Source organism: Scyliorhinus torazame, chromosome 5 (genome assembly GCF_047496885.1).
Source record: "Scyliorhinus torazame isolate Kashiwa2021f chromosome 5, sScyTor2.1, whole genome shotgun sequence".
NCBI lineage: Eukaryota > Metazoa > Chordata > Chondrichthyes > Carcharhiniformes > Scyliorhinidae > Scyliorhinus > Scyliorhinus torazame.
The window spans coordinates 210,940,589-210,961,946 of NC_092711.1; the positions used below are offsets into that span (position 1 = coordinate 210,940,589).

At 46.0% G+C, this 21,358-nt stretch overlaps 1 protein-coding gene across 2 annotated transcripts in view; it reads right to left on the reverse strand.

The window, feature by feature from the left end:
* Nucleotides 1-314: 314 nt before the first annotated feature.
* LOC140420922 (sodium- and chloride-dependent neutral and basic amino acid transporter B(0+)-like) overlaps nucleotides 315-21,358 on the reverse strand; it is a 154,635-nt gene continuing 133,591 nt past the window's right edge. For both annotated transcript variants that reach the window (XM_072505072.1, XM_072505071.1), the window contains exon 14: nucleotides 315-2,329. In XM_072505072.1, coding sequence (XP_072361173.1) covers nucleotides 2,195-2,329 — 135 coding nt within the window. In that variant the 3' untranslated portion in view covers nucleotides 315-2,194. The remainder of the gene's footprint in view (nucleotides 2,330-21,358) is intronic.

Below are 21,358 nucleotides of genomic sequence, written 5' to 3' on the forward strand. Positions count from 1 at the left end.
TATGTTGGCATAGCCCCAGTGGCTGTGTTGACATTTCCCCAGTGGCTCTGTTGGCAATATCCCATGGGCTGTGTTGGCATTGCCCCAGTGGCTGTGTTGACATTGCCCCAGTGGCTGTGTTGACATTGCCCCAGTGGCTGTGTTGACATTGCCCCAGTGGCTGTGTTGACATTGAGCCCGGGCCCGTGTTGGCTCTTCAAATCTGTCATGGACAGTGTCGTGTTACTTAATACAAATTATAAAAATAGATACTGTGTGAGTAAGCAAAGCTAATGTTCCAATCATACAAATGTCATCGAAAGAGTAGAATGCAATTGATCAGGTGAGATTTAATAAGTTGTTTGATTTTAAAACTCTGTATGTGGCGAAAGTTATGACCAGCCAATAGGGCAACAACTGTCTCAGCAGATGCGCCAACTGTCAGCATTACACATGGACAGTCAGTGTCTGGAATCAGTGGGCGTGATTCTCTGAACTGTTTCGCGGCCACGAGTTTGTGAGGATTCTCCTGTTAATCCCTATTTGTCCCTTGTTTTTTCCCCTTAATTTCTGTTATTTGGCGATTTCAATTTTTGTACATGGACAATTCGTGGGACCTGTGCCTTTCAGATGAACTTCACCTTTAACTCAAGTGGCTGGTAAACTGAGCATAGATTTATGACCTCAGGTAAGCCAGGTTGCAAAGAACTGTATATATTTCGGATCAGCAGATTCAAGGGAGATCATTGCTGAAACATTGGAATGGACTTGGCTGTTGGCCAATGAACAGTTTCAAATTGCCAGGCCTGATTAATGGCCCCTGATTGGTCTGAATTTTCTCTGTAATGTTCCTTCCTCTGATTGGCTGTGTTTGATTTTACTTTTGTTTTGGTTAGAAGCTGGAGGATCACAGCTCTGATTTCTCTCTCATCTAATGGGTTCTTTCTGAAGATCCAAAATGAAGACCTGTCTCTCTCTCCAGTCAGATTGAAGTAAAGATCTTTCTCTCGCTGCAGCTAGATTGAACTCCAAAGAGATCCAATCCAGCCACTAGCTGAAATCAGCGCTAATTGTTTAAAAGCCTTTCCAAAAAACTTCATGTCTGAAATCTGTTCTTATCTCAGAAAGGCTGTTCGTCATTTTGGTGGAGTTGGAAACAAGTAAGAATTAAACAGGCTTCAGGTGGATTCATTGAATGAAGACCCAGTTTAATAAAAGTTAAAGTGACACCCCAGGGACAATCTAACAGCCTGGGAGTTCTGACTGAATGTTCTTGCCAGAGGTTTCTTGTCAACCAATGGTTCCAATTGCTCCGCGTCCTCAGAGGACAGCCTGCAGGAACAACCTCATCATCAAAAACAGGGACATTCATCTCTCTCTTTTCATCTTAATCCCTCTTATTTTTACCCTTTTCCCCTCCATCTGTGTGTGTCTGTCTTGTGTGTGTTCGGGGAGAGGGTGGGATGGTAAAAGGGGGGGGGGGGGGAGTAGTAGATTAGCTGGCCGCTATTCTTTTATAACTATTGCATATTGCGACTTTGTTCAAGTTATAAATAAAGAGTTATTGTGTTCAACTTACAAACCTGGTAACGATAACGTATTGAGCCGTCATGGGGCCAAAGATTCTGCAAACTCGATACTAATTATTGGTTAATTCACTTGTGTTGGAACTCCGGGGTCTGTGGGGCTGGGATTGACCGTGCACTAGCCCAGGGTGTCGTAACACGCCGTTCACTGGCGGTGGGATTCTACCTTCCTGCCGCTTGTCAATGGGAGTTCCCATTGTGACCACCCCACACCACCACAAAACCTGCTGGTGGGGGTGCGCTGCCGGCGGGAAAATTGAATCGCAATGACTGGATAATTCTGGCCAGTGTGTCAGCATTTGGTGATCAAATTCAGTGTGGTCTCTGTGTCAATCTTACTCACATCTTGTTACTAATGTAAGGGGAACTCAGCCACTGCGTACTGCAGATGAGAATTGTTGTGAGAGCAGGAGATCTTGTCCACAATGTTCAGTGACTGGAATTCTTTGTATTAACACCAGGACTCAGGCAGGAGAATGACGGAAGGTTCATGATGCAGGAACGTTGAAGCTCAATAATTCTACCCTGCAGCATCCTGTCCCAAGTTCATTCCCTTGCTTGGCAGGGAAACTTCAGACAAAGTTGTATTTGGGTCCTGATGGAGATACTGCATTGAATTCACACTGCAGTTAGAGTGGTGAGGCCAGAAGTTTTTCACGATTAAGAACTTCTTCAGAATCAGGCCTGTTTCCGTATCTTTCCCCTCTGTGTTGTCCCAAGAACGGACCCCAATCAGGAGCTGATGTGCAAGCGGCAGAAATTTTCTGTCAAAAGGAAAGTTAAACGTTTAATAATTCATGGAGGATTTTTACCCACCCATTAACATACAACAGAAAATAAACCCAGATTCTAACCAGATTCTCTTGCAGTCTGAACCAACACATGGTAATTCACATTATACCGAGAAACACTGAGTCTGTGTGTTTATCACAGAGATTTGGGGGGCACGGTAGCACAGTGCTTAGCACAGTTCCTTCACAGCACCATGGTTCCAGGTTCGATTCCTGGTTTGGGTCACTGCCTGTGTGGAGTCTGCACGTTCTCCCCGTGTGTGCGTGGGTTTCCTTCAGGTGCTCCGGTTTCCTCCCACTGTCCGAAGATGTGCAGGTTAGATGGATTGGCCATGATCAATTGCCCTTAGTTTAGGTGGGGTTACTGGTTTATGAGGATAGGGTGGAGGTGTGGGCTTAAGTGGGTGCTCTTTAGAAGAGCAGGTGCAGACTCGATGGGCCTAATGGCCTCCTTCTGCCCTGTAAATTCCATGATATTATACTCCCGCGTCTACACCTAAACTCTAATCTCTCTGGTAATATATGGGTGGCAAGGTAGCACAGTGGTTAGCATTGTTGCTTCACAGCGCCAGACTCCAGGTTCGATTCTCTACTTGGGTCACTGTGCGGAGTCTGCACGTTCTCCGTGTCTGCATGGGTTTTCTCCGGGTGCTCCGGTTTCCCCCCACAAGTCACGAAAGACTTGTTAAGTGACTTGGACATTAAGTGCTGTTAAGTGAATTGGACATTCAGAATTCACCCTCCATGTACCCAAACAGGCGCCGGAATGTGACAGCTCGTGGCTTTTCACAGTAACTTAATTGCTGTGTCAATGTAAGCCTACCTGTGACAATATAGATTATTAGTGTTATACTGGCAGTGAGGTACACTGGAAAATGTTTATTGCACCTCACTGTTACGGATAGTTTTGATAAACCAGGGAGTTGAGAATTTTGGGGGATGGGCAGATAGCGAGGGACAGGCAGATAGTGAGGGACAGGAAGATAGTGAGGGACAAGAAGGTGTAGTTGATACCCCACCTGGAAGTCAAATGCCCATGATTCAGTGCAGCTCGAGACAGTGTGTAAGTTTGAAACTTCACTCAATGCCCTGGAATGAATGTATTTTCTCTCTTCCTGCCCATAATCAATATGTTTTATATGGAGAGAGGTGCGTCTTGTATCACCCTTCGAGTGTGATAGATAATGACAGATAATCATTCAGTGATAATTTGTGTAAAGCTAATTTATTAAATAAAACAATTAAGGGGGCATGGCTGCCGATGTGTGAGCAGCTGTAGTGTGTGGGCGAAGGTGAACACCTAGTTGATCCACGACAATCACATCTGCAGTAGGTGTGCCTGTGTCTTGAGGAATTGTGCTTCAGAATTGATGAGCTTCAGACATTGTGATGCATCATGGGAAAGTTATCTGGATAATTTGTCGCACTCCGTCGGTCAGGTACTTTGAATTTGGGCCATGGTCAGGGACAGGAGGCTATGACTGAGAGTGAAGCAGATGTGGGAATCCAGAAGGCAGTGTTGGATGAACCTCAGACCTTGCATGCGTCCAACTGGTCTGAGGTTCTGCAGCCTGTATGGATGAAAGTAGGGACTGAAAGCAGGGTGAGAAAATTGACCACAACACTGTGGTGCAGGACACCAATCAATTTGTGAGAGGTAAAAGTACATTAGTTGCTGTGGGGGAGTACAGATGGGGGAATGGATCCTGTTCTTTGGAGCTGAGAGTGTGAGTCCTGAAAGATGTGTTATCTACCTGGTGAGAGGTTTAAGAAAACCTCCTCAGTGCTAGAGAGGAATTTGGAATGGGTGGAGAAAGATCCAGTTGTCATTGTCCATGTGGGTACCAGTAACAAAGGTAGGGCTAGGAAAGAAATTCTGCCAAGGGCTAAATTAAAAGGCAAAACCACAAAGTTATGAATTTCTGAATTATTACCTGAGCCACAAGAAAATAGGGGAAATAAGATCAGAGAGTTGAATGTGTGACTCAAAGATTGACCTGGGAGAAATGGGTTTTGATTCATGGGATATTGATACCAGTCCTGGAAAAAACAGGAGCCATGGCATTGGAATGGTCATCACCTAAACACACTGGGACAGGGTCCTGGTGAATTGTATAACTCGGGCTAGAGTGTGGGCTTTAACAAAAAAGGGAATGTTGTGTTCTTTGTTTTACTTCTTTCAGGATAGTGAAGGTTGTAGAGCTGTGTTGTATAAACAAGCTAATTTATTGCACTACACAGAATTAGATTTGAACATATTACTCAGGAATTAGTTCAGTAAAGATTACACTACACATCTACACTATTACCTATACTGTTAGTTCAACTACCTCACAACTACTCTGCCTTGCTCTCTCCCACTCTCTCCAACTATCTCCATCTATCTCCCTGTTATAACCTGCCTACTTACCATTGGCTGGGGACTAATGACAATCCGCCAATCCTGTGGGAGTATGAGCTTCCCCAATGAGGGGGACGGAGAAACCATTAGTAAACTCCTAGTATAAATAAAGCTGGCCAGTTTAGGAACCAGCAGGAAGAAGTGTGCAGCAAGGGAAGTTGCTGCTGCTGTTATATATACATGTTATTGTAAATAAATGTTATTTCTTTGTATCCTTAAAACTCGTGCTGGATTCTTCGTGGCCCTCACAAAACTGGCGACGAAGGTTAAAGTGAATAGCTGTCTACACTGCTGAAGCCACCTCCCTGGATTTTTGTTGGATACAGGTTGAAAGTTGTTTTCTATTATACCATGCCTCTGTACGGACGTTTGGATGTTTTTGATGCTGCGCTGGAAAGCTGGAACCAGTACACACAACGGATGTGTTACTATTTCCGGGCAAACAATATCACCGAAAACGAGCACCAGGTGGTCATATTGCTCACTGCCTACGGCCTGCATACGTTTGGGGGTGATTAGGAGCCTTACGTACCCAGCTGTGCCAGACACCAAAACGTTTGATGAACTTGTGAATATAGTGGGGCAATATTTTAACCCAACCCCATCCACGATAGTCCAGCGTTACCGGTTTAATACTGCTGAGAGGACCCCTGGAGAATCCCTTGCCGATTTTCTATCCAGGCTACGCAGGATTGCGGAGTACTGTGACTATGGTGAGACCTTGTCAGAAATGTTACGCAACCGTTTGGTTTGTGGTATTAACAATGCGGCCACCCAGAGAAAGTTGTTAGCTGAGCCAACATTGACTTTTCAACAGGCCATTCAAATAGTATTGTCCCGAGAGAGCGCAGAACGAGGAGTGCAGGAGCTACAGGGAATGGAAGTGCATGCCTTGGGGCGCAACCCTTTCCGTCCAAAAACGTCCCCCCGCACTCCTGCAGTACCTTGGGCGAGGCAACGTCCGGACCGACGCCAGTGGCCGTCGGACATTCCTCCCCGAAGGGAGCCTTCTCCAGGACCAATGGATGAGGAGCCATGTCCGTGTCAGACTTGTAGGCGCCGACCCCGTCGCGGACAGCGGTCCTGGGGGCGCCGCCGTCATTCCGATCGAAACTGGGACCAGCCCAGGGGCCGTACCTTCCATGTGGATGAACCTGCGGCAACTACTACTGAGGACGTGGAGACGGAGGATGACTGCCTGCAGTTGCATTGTGTGGCAGCTCCCTGTGTGGCCCCCATTAAGGTGACAGTACGGGTCAATGGCCACCCGCTTGAGATGGAGTTGGACACTGGTGCAGCGGTCTCCGTGATCGCCCAGAGGACATTCGACCGCATCAAGCAGGGTATACAGACCCTTACATTAACCGACTCACAGGTCAGGTTGGCCACCTACACAGGGGAACCACTGGACATTGCAGGAACTACAATGACCCCTGGTGTTTATGGACGCCAGGAGGGGCATTTCCCACTTATCGTGGTGCGCGGCCATGGGCCCAGCCTGTTGGTCGGGACTGGTTGTGCCATTTGCGGTTGCAATGGCAGCACATCCTCCAAACAGTTTCTGGAGGGTTGACTGAGGTGCTAGGACGATACGCAGATGTATTGCACCCTGGTTTGGGGAAAATAAAAGGGGCCGTAGCCCGTATCCAAGTCGAACCAGGAGCCACGCCGCGCTATTTCCGGGCTCGCCCGGTGCCTTACGCCTTGCACGAGAAGGTAGAAGGGGAGCTCACTCGTTTGGAGAGTTTGGGTATTATCAGGCCCGTCCGCTTTGCTGACTGGGCAGCACCAATTGTACCTGTAATGAAGCCAGATGCCACAGTTTGCTTGTGTGGCGACTATAAACTTACAGTGAATACGGCTTCCCGACGCGATCGATATCCAATGCCTTGCATAGAGGATCTCTACGCGAAGCTTGCAGGTGGACTCTCGTTCACAAAATTAGATATGAGTCACGCCTACCTGCAGTTGGAGCTGGACCCTGCCTCCCGACCATATGTAACGATTAATACACACCGGGGCCTGTATGAATATACACGGTTGCCCTTTGGAGTATCCTCTGCCTGCGCAATTTTTCAACGTGATATGGAGGGCATTTTGAGAGTTTTACCACGTGTGGCTGTCTACCTAGATGACGTTTTGATTACAGGGACATCGGAGCAGGAACATTTGGAAAATCTGGAGGCTGTCCTTAGACGCCTTTCGGAGGCTGGAGTCCGTTTACGTCGCAAAAGTGCGCATTTCAGGCAAAGGAAGTAGTCTACCGAGGTTATCGGGTGGATCGCAAAGGTTTGCACCCCATCGCAGAGAAGGTGCGTGCAATTCAACAGGCCCCCGCCCCGACTGACACTTCGCATCTTCGTTCTTTTCTCGGTCTCGTAAACGATTACGGGAAGTTCCTCCCCAACCTGGCAACTACGCTGGCCCCTTTGCACCTTCTGCTGAAGAAAAATCACACCTGGGTTTGGGGTCAGCCGCAAGAAACCGCTTTCCGGCGGGTAAAGCAACAATTGTCGTCGTCTGGGTTACTAATCCACTATGATCCTGGAAAGCCTTTGCTTGTCACAAGTGATGCATCCCCATATGGTATTGGGGTAATCCTGTCCCACAAGATGGAGAACGGGGCCGAGCGACCGATAGCTTTCGCTTCCCGCACATTGACTGCAGTGGAGAAAAAGTACGCGCAGATCGAGAAGGAGGACCTGGCAGTGGTTTTTGCGGTGAAACGCTTCCACCAGTACGTGTATGGCCGCCATTTCACTATCGTGACTGATCATAAGCCTCTGCTGGGACTTTTCAGAGAGGATAAGCCAATACCGCCCATTGCTTCCGCACGGATCCAGCGCTGGGCTTTGTTGCTTGCTGCATACGAGTATTCTCTGGAGCACAAACCAGGTACGCAGATCGCAAATGCCGACGCACTGAGCCGATTGCCTTTATCGACCGGCCCCACGTCGACCCCCACAACCGGTGAGGTGGTTGCAACCCTAAATTTTATGGACACCTTGCCTGTCACAGCATCACAGATCCGTGAGTGGACCCAGACGGAGCCAGTCCAGTCAAAGATTCGACACCTAGTCCTGTGTGGTGGGCAGCATAGACAGCTCCCAGGCGAGTTGCGGGCATTTTCCTCGAAGCTGTCAGAATTCAGCGTGGAAGACGGCATCCTCTTGTGGGGGACGCGTGTGATTGTCCCGGAAAAAGGCCAGGAGCTGATACTAACAGACTTGCACAATGGGCATCCAGGTGTGACCAAAATGAAAATGTTGGCCCGGAGTTATGTCTGGTGGCCAGGCCTCGACACCGACATTGAGAAGGTGGCCCAAAACTGCTCCATTTGCCAGGAGCATCAGAAGCTTCCGCCGGCCGTGCCCCTACATCACTGGGAATGGCCAGGGCGGCCTTGGGCACGCTTGCATGCAGATTTCGCAGACCCTTTTCAAGGATCTATGTTCTTTCTATTAATTGACGCCCAGTCTAAATGGCTAGAGGTGCATAAGATGCAGGGGACAACGTCCTGCGCAACAATTGAAAAGATGCGTTTGTCGTTTAGTACGCATGGCCTCCCCAAGGTGCTGGTCATGGATAACGGCACTCCATTCACGAGTGAGGAGTTTGCGAGGTTCACGAAGATGAACAGCATACGCCATATCCGCACTGCCCCTTACCACCCGGCTTCAAATGGGGTTGGCAGAGCGCGCTGTACAGACATTCAAAAGAGGCCTAAAGAAGCAGTCTTCCGGATAAATGGACACGAGACTGGCTCGCTTTTTGTTTACGTATAGGACCACCCCCCCATGCGGTGACTGGGGTAGCTCCCGCAGAACTCCTAATGGGCTGGAGACTTCGCACCCGCCTTAGTATGCTTTTCCCGGACATTGGCGCAAACGTACGCCGCACACAAGAACGGCAGGGACAGGGATTTTCTCGGCATCGGCCGATTCAGCAGTTTGCGCCCGGTGACCCAGTGTTCGTTCGGAATTTTGATGGTGGTGCCCACTGGGTTCCTGGTGTAATCCTTCGCCAAACGGGCCCTATATCTTACCAGGTGCAAGCCCAGGGTCGTCTCCAGTGCAAACATGTAGACCACGTTCGGTCCAGAAGACTATCCCCTCAAAAGATTCCCCGCCCCGGGACCTCATTTCTACAGCCGCAGAGACCAGAGACAAGGGAAGGTAGTCCTCATAATCTTCCACTGGTGCCTCACTCGAAGCCTGCGCAGGTCGTTACAGAACCGAATGGAGATAGAGATGCTGACATGACGGAGGCAGCAGACTCTGTCTCTGAGATGGAGACACAGGATGCATCAGAGGGGGAATCCTCGGGTCCACGGGCCATGGATGTACAACCGTTGCGCTGTTCATCACGGAAGCGCCGGTCTCCGTCTCGTTACAAGCCGCCTGATCCAGCGCCGGGTGCAAATGGTGTCCGGCCTGCGGCAAAACGAATCCGACGCCCTCCTTCGCCAGGTTCTTCGGTGGATTCCTTGGACTTTGGGGGGAGGGATGTTATAACCTGCCTACTTACCATTGGCTGGGGACTAATGACAATCCCACAATCCTGTGGGAGTATGAGCTTCCCCAATGAGGGGGCGGAGAAACCATTAGTAAACTCCTAGTATAAATAAAGTGGCCAGTTTAGGAACCAGCAGGAAGAAGTGTGCAGCAAGGGAAGTTACTGCTGCTGTTTTATATATATATGTTATTGTAAATAAATGTTATCACTTTGTATCCTTAAAACTTGTGCTGGATTCTTCGTGGCCCTCACAAAACTCCCATAATTCAAGGAGGCATGTGATATTTATCTGTTCCCTAGCCACCTTGCCCATCCCATTCCTTAGCTTCAGACTGTTTGCAACATTGCTGCCAGATTTGACCGACCCTGTGATGAATTTTCCAGCCACTTTTTACACAACATTACCAAGATCGCCTCCTAACACCGCCAGTGTCTTACTCTGACTTTGACTCTGCCATTGCTTCAGCTTATCTATTGATGAACCTTCATTCACGCCTTCTAGGCTTCAAGACTTGATGAATCTTAATCTTTCCTGCCTGATCACCCACCTTCTCTCATTAGTAATCTTGATGTCATCCTAGACTCTGTTGATCACGTCTTTACTTGTGGCAAGTCCAGTTAACATATCACTGCTCTGCTTGATGACTAACTTTCATCTATCACAACTGCTGTGTTTCTTGGCTAACCGTCACTGATCATCCCTGACCTTCATGACTGACATTCACTGATCATCCCTGTTCTTTTTTTTTCATAAATTTAGTGTACCCAATTAATTTTTTCCAATTAAGGGGCAATTTAGCATGTTCAATCCACCAACCTTGCACATCTTTGGATTGTGGGGGCGAAACCCAAGCAAAGAGGAGGCGAATGTCCAAACTCCACACGGGACCATCCCTGTTCTTGATGACCGACATTCACTGATCATCCCTGCACTTGATGACTGACATTCACTGATCTTCCCTGTTCTTGATGACTGACATTCACTGATCATCCCTGTTCTTGATGACTGACATTCACCGATCATCCCTGTTCTTGATGACTGACATTCACTAATCATCCCTGTTCTTGATGATTGACATTCACTGATCATCCCTGTTCTTGATCACTGACATTCACTGATCATCCCTGTTCTTGATGACGGACATTCTCTGATCATCCCAGTTCTTGATGACCGACATGCACTGATCATCCCTGTTCTTGATGACTGACATTCACTGATCATCCCTGTTCTTGATGACTGATATTCACTAATCATCCCTGTTCTTGATGACTGACATGCACTGATCATCCCTGTTCTTGATGCCTGACATTCACTGATCATCCCTGTTCTTGATGACTGACATTCACTGATCATCCCTGTTCTTGATGACTGACATTCACTGATCATCCCTGTTCTTGATGACTGACATTCACTGATCATCCCTGTTCTTGATGACTGACATTCACTGATCATCCCTGTTCTTGATGACGGACATTCTCTGATCATCCCTGTTCTTGATGACTGACATTCACCGATCATCCCTGTTCTTGATGACGGACATTCGCTGGTCATCCCTGTTCTTGATGACGGACATTCACTGATCATCTCTGAGCTTGATTACTGATATTCACTGATCATCCCTGAGCTTGATGACTGACATTCACTGATCATCCCTATTCTTGATGACTGACATTCACCGATCATCCCTGTTCTTGATGGCTGACATTCACTGATCATCCCTGAGCTTGATGACTGACATTCACTGATCATCCCTGTTCTTGATGACTGACATTCACTGATCATCCCTGAGCTTGATGGCTGACATGCACTGATTTTCCCTGTTCTTGATGACTGATGAGGGCAGCACGGTAGCCTTGTGGATAGCACAATTGCTTCACAGCTCCAGGGTCCCAGGTTCGATTCCGGCTTGGGTCACTGTCTGTGCGGAGTCTGCACATCCTCCCCGTGTGTGCGTGGGTTTCCTCCGGTTGCTCCGTATTTCTCCCACAGTCCAAAGATGTGCGGGTTAGGTCGATTGGCCATGATAAATTGCCCTTAGTGTCCAAAATTTCCCTTAGTGTTGGGTGGGGTTACTGGGTTATGGGGATGTGGTGGTGGTGTTGGCCTTGGGTAGGGTGCTCTTTCCAAGAGCCGGTGCAGACTCGATGGGCTGAATGGCCTCCTTCTGCAATGTAAATTCTATGATAATCTATGATATGATTCACTGATCATCCATGAGCTTGATCACTGACATTCACTGATCATCCCTGTTCTTGATGACTGACATTCACTGATCATCCCTGTTCTTGATGACTGATATTCACTGATCATCCCTGTTCTTGATGACTGACATGCACTGATCATCCCTGTTCTTGATGGCTGACATTCACTGATCATCCCAGTTCTTATGACTGACATTCACTGATCATCCCTGTTCTTGATGACTGACATTCACTGATCATCCCAGTTCTTGATGACTGGCATTCACTGATCATCCCTGTTCTTGCTGACGGACATTCTCTGATCATCCCTGTTCTTGATGACTGACATTCACCGATCATCGCTGTTCTTGATGACGGACATTCGCTGATCATCCCTGTTCTTGATGACGGACATTCACTGATCATCTCTGAGCTTGATTACTGATATTCACTGATCATCCCTGAGCTTGATGACTGACATTCACTGATCATCCCTATTCTTGATGACTGACATTCACCGATCATCCCTGTTCTTGATGGCTGACATTCACTGATCATCCCTGAGCTTGATGACTGACATTCACTGATCATCCCTGTTCTTGATGACTGACATTCACTGATCATCCCTGAGCTTGATGGCTGACATTCACTGATTTTCCCTGTTCTTAATGACTGACATTCACTGATCAACCCTGTTCTTGATGACTGACATTCACAGATCATCCCTGTTCTTGATGACGGACATTCTCTGATCATCCCTGTTCTTGATGACTGACATTCACCGATCATCCCTGTCCTTGATGACGGACATTCACTGATCATCCCTGTTCTTGATGACTGACATTCACCGATCATCCGTGTTCTTGATGACTGACATTCACTGATCATCCCTGTTCTTGATCACTGACATTCACTGATCATCCCTGTTCTTGATGACGGACATTCTCTGATCATCCCTGTTCTTGATGACTGACATTCACCGATCATCCCTGTTCTTGATGACGGACATTCGCTGATAATCCCTGTTCTTGATGACGGACATTCACTGATCATCTCTGAGGTGGATTACTGACATTCACTGATCATCCCTGAGCTTGATGACTGACATTCACTGATCATCCCTATTATTGATGACTGACATTCACCAATCATCCCTGTTCTTGATGGCTGACATTCACTGATCATCCCTGAGCTTGATGGCTGACATTCACTGATTTTCCCTGTTCTTGATGACTAAAATTCACTGATCATCCCTGTTCTTGATGACTGACATTCACCGATCATCCCTGTTCTTGATGACTGACATTCACTGATCATCCCAGTTCTTGGAGCCTGACATTCACTGATCATCCCTGAGCTTGATGACTGACATTCACTGATCATCGCTGTTCTTGATGACTGTCATTCACTGATCATCCCTGTTCTTGATGACTGACATTCACAGATCATCCCTGTTCTTGATGACTGACATTCACCGATCATCCCTGTTCTTGATGACTGACATTCACCGATCATCCCTGTTCTTGATGACTGACATTCACCGATCATCCCTGTTCTTGATGACTGACATTCCCCGATCATCCCTGTTCTTGATGACTGACATTCACTGATCATCCCTGTTCTTGATGACTGACATTCACCGATCATCCCTGTTCTTGATGACTGACATTCACTGATCATCCCTGTTCTTGATTACTGACATTCACCGATCATCCCTGTTCTTGATAACTGACATTCACCGATCATCCCTGTTCTTGATGACTGTCATTCACAGATCATCTTTGTTCTTGATGACTGACATTCACCGATCATCCCTGTTCTTGATGACTGACATTCACTAATCATCCCTGTTCTTGATGACTGACATTCGCCGATCATCCCTGTTCTTGATGACTGACATTCACTGATCATCCCTGTTCTTGAAGACTGACATTCACTGATCATTCCTGTTCTTGATGACTGACATTCACTGATCATCCCTGTTCTTGATGACTGACATTCGCCAATCATCCCTGTTCTTGATGACTGACATTTACTGATCAACCCTTTTCTTGAGGATTGACATTCACTGATAATCCCTGTTCTTGATGACTGACATTCGCCGATCATCCCTGTTCTTGATGACTGACATTCACTGATCGTCCCTGAGCTTGATGACTGACATTCACTGATCATCCCTGTTCTTGATGACTGACATTCACTGATCATCCCTGTTCTTGATGACTGACATTCACCGATCATCACTGTTCTTGACGACTGACATTCACTGATAATCCCTGTTCTTGATGACTGACATTCACGATCATCCCTGTTCTTGATGACTGACATTCACCGATCATCCCTGTTCTTGATGACTGACATTCACTGATCATCCCTGTTCTTGATGACTGACATTCACCGATCATCCCTGTTCTTGATGACTGACATTCACTGATCATCTCTGTTCTTGATTACTGACATTCACCGATCATCCCTGTTCTTGATAACTGACATTCACCGATCATCCCTGTTCTTGATGACTGTCATTCACCGATCATCTTTGTTCTTGATGACTGACATTCACCGATCATCCCTGTTCTTGATGACTGACATTCACTGATCATCCCTGTTCTTGATCACTGACATTCACTGATCATCCCTGTTCTTAATGACGGACATTCTCTGATCATCCCTGTTCTTGATGACTGACATTCACCGATCATCCCTGTTCTTGATGACGGACATTCGCTGATCATCCCTGTCCTTGATGACGGACATTCACTGATCATCTCTGAGCTTGATTACTGACATTCACTGATCATCCCTGAGCTTGATGACTGACATTCACTGATCATCCCTATTCTTGATGACTGACATTCACCAATCATCCCTGTTCTTAATGGCTGACATTCACTTATCATCCCTGAGCTTGATGGCTGACATTCACTGATTTTCCCTGTTCATGATGACTAAAATTCACTGATCATCCCTGTTCTTGATGACCGACTTTCACAGATCATCCCTGTTCTTGATGACGGACATTCTCTGATCATCCCTGTTCTTGATGACTGACATTCACCGATCATCCCTGTTCTTGATGACTGACATTCACTGATCTTCCCTGTTCTTGGAGCCTGACATTCACTGATCATCCCTGAGCTTGATGACTGACATTCACTGATCATCCCTGTTCTTGATGACTGACATTCACTGATCATCCCTGTTCTTGATGACTGACATTCACCGATCATCCCTGTTCTTGATGACTGACATTCACTGATCATCCCTGTTCTTGGAGCCTGACATTCACTGATCATCCCTGAGCTTGATGACTGACATTCACTGATCATCGCTGTTCTTGATGACTGTCATTCACTGATCATCCCTGTTCTTGATGACTGACATTCACAGATCATCCCTGTTCTTGATGACTGACATTCCCCGATCATCCCTGTTCTTGATGACTGACATTCACTGATCATCCCTGTTCTTGATGACTGACATTCACCGATCATCCCTGTTCTTGATGACTGACATTCACTGATCATCCCTGTTCTTGATTACTGACATTCACCGATCATCCCTGTTCTTGATAACTGACAATCACCGATCATCCCTGTTCTTGATGACTGTCATTCACCGATCATCTTTGTTCTTGTTGACTGACATTCACCGATCATCCCTGTTCTTGATGACTGACATTCACTAATCATCCCTGTTCTTGATGACTGACATTCGCCGATCATCCCTGTTCTTGATGACTGACATTCACTGATCATCCCTGTTCTTGAAGACTGACATTCACTGATCATTCCTGTTCTTGATGACTGACATTCACTGATCATCCCTGTTCTTGATGACTGACATTCGCCAATCATCCCTGTTCTTGATGACTGACATTTACTGATCAACCCTTTTCTTGAGGATTGACATTCACTGATCATCCCTGTTCTTGATGACTGACATTCGCCGATCATCCCTGTTCTTGATGACTGACATTCACTGATCGTCCCTGAGCTTGATGACTGACATTCAGTTATCATCCCTGTTCTTGATGACTGACATTCACTGATCATCCCTGTTCTTGATGACTGACATTCACCGATCATCACTGTTCTTGACGACTGACATTCACCGATAATCCCTGTTCTTGATGACTGACATTCACCGATCATCCCTGTTCTTGATGACTGACATTCACCGATCATCCCTGTTCTTGATGACTGACATTCACTGATCATCCCTGTTCTTGATGACTGACATTCACCGATCATCCCTGTTCTTGATGACTGACATTCACTGATCATCCCTGTTCTTGATTACTGACATTCACCGGTCATCCCTGTTCTTGATAACTGACATTCACCGATCATCCCTGTTCTTGATGACTGTCATTCACCGATCATCTTTGTTCTTGATGACTGACATTCACCGATCATCCCTGTTCTTGATGACTGACATTCACTAATCATCCCTGTTCTTGATGACTGACATTCGCCGATCATCCCTGTTCTTGATGACTGACATTCACTGATCATCCCTGTTCTTGAAGACTGACATTCACTGATCATTCCTGTTCTTGATGACTGACATTCACTGATCATCCCTGTTCTTGATGACTGACATTCGCCAATCATCCCTGTTCTTGATGACTGACATTTACTGATCAACCCTTTTCTTGAGGACTGACATTCACTGATCATCCCTGTTCTTGATGACTGACATTCACTGATCATCCCTGTTCTTGAAGACTTACATTCACTGATCATTCCTGTTCTTGATGACTGACATTCACTGATCATCCCTGTTCTTGATGACTGACATTCGCTATTCATCCCTGTTCTTGATGACTGACATTTACTGATCAACCCTTTTCTTGAGGACTGCCATTCATTGATCATCCCTGTTCTTGATGACTGACATTCACTGATCATCCCTGTTCTTAATGGGTGACATTCACTGATCATCCCTGTTCTTGATGACTCACATGCACTGATCATCCCTGTTCTTGTTGACTGACATTCACTGATCATCCCTGTTCTTGATGACTGACATTCACTGATCATCCCTGTTCTTGAAGACTGACATTCACTGATCATTCCTGTTCTTGATGACTGACATTCACTGATCAACCCAGTTCTTGATGACTGACATTCACTGATCATCCCTGTTCTTGATGACTGACATTCACTAATCATCCCTGTTCTTGATGACTGACATTCGCCGATCATCCCTGTTCTTGATGACTGACATTCACTCATCATCCCAGTTGTTGATGACTGACATTCACTGATCATCCCTGTTCTTGAAGACTGACATTCACTGATCATTCCTGTTCTTGATTACTGACATTCGCCGATCATCCCTGTTCTTGATGAACGACATTTACTGATCAACCCTTTTCTTGAGGACTAACATTCCCTGATCATCCCTGTTCTTGATGACTGACATTCACTGATCATCCCTGTTGTTGATGACTGACATGCACTGATCATCCCTGTTCTTGTTGACTGACATTCACTGATCATCCCTGTTCTTGATGACGGACATTCGCTGATCATTCCTGTTCTTGATGACGGACATTCACTGATCATCTCTGAGCTTGATTACTGACATTCACTGATCATCCCTGAGCTTGATGACTGACATTCACTGATCATCCCTATTCTTGATGACTGACATTCACTGATCATCCCTATTCTTGATGACTGACATTCACCGATCATCCCTGTTCTTGATGGCTGACATTCACTGAACATCCCTGAGCTTGATGACTGACATTCACTGATCGTCCCTGTTCTTGATGACTGACATTCACTGATCATCCCTGTTCTTGAAGACTGACATTCACTGATCATTCCTGTTCTTGATGACTGACATTCACTGATCAACCCAGTTCTTGATGACTGACATTCACTGATCATCCCTGTTCTTGATGACTGACATTCACTTATCATCCCTGTTCTTGATGACTGACGTTCGCCGATCATCCCTGTTCTTGATGACTGACATTCACTCATCATCCCTGTTCTTGATGACTGACATTCACTGATCATCCCTGTTCTTGAAGACTGACATTCACAGATCATTCCTGTTCTTGATGACTGACATTCGCCGATCATCCCTGTTCTTGATGAACGACATTTACTTATCAACCCTTTTCTTGAGGACTGACATTAACTGATCATCCCTGTTCTTGATGACTGACATTCACTGATCATCCCTGTTCTTGATGACAGACATTCACTGATCATCCCTGTTGTTGATGACTGACATGCACTGATCATCCCTGTTCTTGTTGACTGACATTCACTGATCATCCCTGTTCTTGATGACGGACATTCGCTGATCATTCCTATTCTTGATGACGGACATTCACTGATCATCCCTGTTCTTGATCACTGACATTCAATGATCATCCCTGTTCTTGATGACGGACATTCTCTGATCATCCCTGTTCTTGATGACTGACATGCACTGATCATCCCTGTTCTTGATGACTGACATTCACTGATCATCCCTGTTCTTGATGACTGATATTCACTGATCATCCCTGTTCTTGATGACTGACATGCACTGATCATCCCTGTTCTTGAAGACTGACATTCACTGATCATCCCTGTTCTTGATGACTGACATTCACTGATCATCCCTGTTCTTGATGACTGACATTCACTGATCATCCCTGTTCTTGATGACTGATATTCACTGATCATCCCTGTTCTTGATGACTGACATGCACTGATCATCCCTGTTCTTGATGACTGACATTCACTGATCATCCCAGTTCTTGATGACTGACATTCACTGATCATCCCTGTTCTTGATCACTGACATTCACTGATCATCCCTGTTCTTGATGACTGGCATTCACTGATCATCCCTGTTCTTGATTACTGACATTCACTGATCATCCCTGTTCTTGATGACGGACATTCTCTGATCATCCCTGTTCTTGATGACTGACATTCACCGATCATCCCTGTTCTTGATGACGGACATTCGCTGATCATCCCTGTTCTTGATGACGGACATTCACTGATCATCTCTGAGCTTGATTACTGATATTCACTGATCATCCCTGAGCTTGATGACTGACATTCACTGATCATCCCTATTCTTGATGACTGACATTCACCAATCATCCCTGTTCTTGATGGCTGACATTCACTGATCATCCCTGAGCTTGATGACTGACATTCACTGATCATCCCTGTTCTTGATGACTGACATTCTGATCATCCCAGAGCTTGATGGCTGACATTCACTGATTTTCCCTGTTCTTGATGACTGACATTCACTGATCAACCCTGTTCTTGATGACTGACATTCACAGATCATCCCTGTTCTTGATGACGGACATTCTCTGATCATCCCTGTTCTTGATGACTGACATTCACCAATCATCCCTGTCCTTGATGACGGACATTCACTGATCATCCCTGTTCTTGATGACTGACATTCACCGATCATCCCTGTACTTGATGACTGACATTCACTGATCATCCCTGTTCTTGATCACTGACATTCACTGATCATCCCTGTTCTTGATGACGGACATTCTCTGATCATCCCTGTTCTTGATGACTGACATTCAGCGATCATCCCTGTTCTTGATGACGGACATTCGCTGATCATCCCTGTTCTTGATGACGGACATTCACTGATCATCTCTGAGCTTGATTACCGGCATTCACTGATCATCCCTGAGCTTGATGACTGACATTCACTGATCATCCCTATTCTTGATGACTGACATTCACCAATCATCCCTGTTCTTGATGGCTGACATTCACTGATCATCCCTGTTCTTGATGACGGACATTCTCTGATCATCCCTGTTCTTGATGACTGACATTCACCGATCATCCCTGTTCTTGATGACTGACATTCACTGATCATCCCTGTTCTTGGAGCCTGACATTCACTGATCATCCCTGAGCTTGATGACTGACATTCACTGATCATCGCTGTTCTTGATGACTGTCATTCACTGATCATCGCTGTTCTTGATGACTGACATTCACTGATCATCCCTGTTCTTGATGACTGACATTCACCGATCATCCCTGTTCTTGATGACTGACATTCACTGATCATCCCTGTTCTTGGAGCCTGACATTCACTGATCATCCCTGAGCTTGATGACTGACATTCACTGATCATCGCTGTTCTTGATGACTGACATTCACAGATCATCCCTGTACTTGATGACTGACATTCACTGATCATTCCTGTTCTTGATGATTGACATTCACCGATCATCCCTGTTCTTGATGACTGACATTCACTGATCATCCCTGTTCTTGATGACGGACATTCACTGATCATCTCTGAGCTTGATTACTGACATTCACTGATCATCCCTGAGCTTGATGACTGACATTCACTGATCATCCCTATTCTTGATGACTGACATTCACCAATCATCCCTGTTCTTGATGGCTGACATTCACTGATCATCCCTGAGCTTGATGGCTGACATTCACTGATTTTCCCTGTTCTTGATGACTAACATTCACTGATCATCCCTGTTCTTGATGACCGACTTTCACAGATCATCCCTGTTCTTGATGACGGACATTCTCTGATCATCCCTGTTCTTGATGACTGACATTCACCGATCATCCCTGTTCTTGATGACTGACATTCACTGATCATCCCTGTTCTTGGAGCCTGACATTCACTGATCATCCCTGTTCTTGATGACTGACATTCACTGATCATCCCTGTTCTTGGAGCCTGACATTCACTGATCATCCCTGAGCTTGATGACTGATATTCACTGATCATCGCTGTTCTTGATGACTGTCATTCACTGATCATCCCTGTTCTTGATGACTGACATTCACAGATCATCCCTGTTCTTGATGACTGACATTCCCCGATCATCCCTGTTCTTGATGACTGACATTCACTGATCATCCCTGTTCTTGATGACTGACATTCACCGATCATCCCTGTTCTTGATGACTGACATTCACTGATCATCCCTGTTCTTGATTACTAACATTCACCGATCATCCCTGTACTTGATAACTGACATTCACCGATCATCCCTGTTCTTGATGACTGTCATTCACCGATCATCTTTGTTCTTGATGACTGACATTCACCGATCATCCCTGTTCTTGATGACTGACATTCACTAATCATCCCTGTTCTTGATGACTGACATTCGCCGATCATCCCTGTTCTTGATGACTGACATTCACTGATCATCCCTGTTCTTGAAGACTGACATTCACTGATCATTCCTGTTCTTGATGACTGACATTCACTGATCATCCCTGTTCTTGATGACTGACATTCGCCAATCATCCCTGTTCTTGATGACTGACATTTACTGATCAACCCTTTTCTTGAGGATTGACATTCACTGATCATCCCTGTTCTTGATGACTGACATTCGCCGATCATCCCTGTTCTTGATGACTGACATTCACTGATCGTCCCTGAGCTTGATGACTGACATTCACTGATCATCCCTGTTCTTGATGACTGACATTCACTGATCATCCCTGTTCTTGATGACTGACATTCACCGATCATCACTGTTCTTGACGACTGACATTCACCGATAATCCCTGTTCTTGATGACTGACATTCACCGATCATCCCTGTTCTTGATGACTGACATTCACCGATCATCCCTGTTCTTGATGACTGACATTCACTGATCATCCCTGTTCTTGATGACTGACATTCACCGATCATCCCTGTTCTTGATGACTGACATTCACCGATCATCTTTGTTCTTGATGACTGACATTCACCGATCATCCCTGTTCTTGATGACTGACCTTCACTAATCATCCCTGTTCTTGATGACTGACATTCACTGATCATCCCTGAGCTTGATGGCTGACATTCGCTGATTTTCCCTGATATTGATGACTGACATTCAGAGATCATCCCTGTTCTTG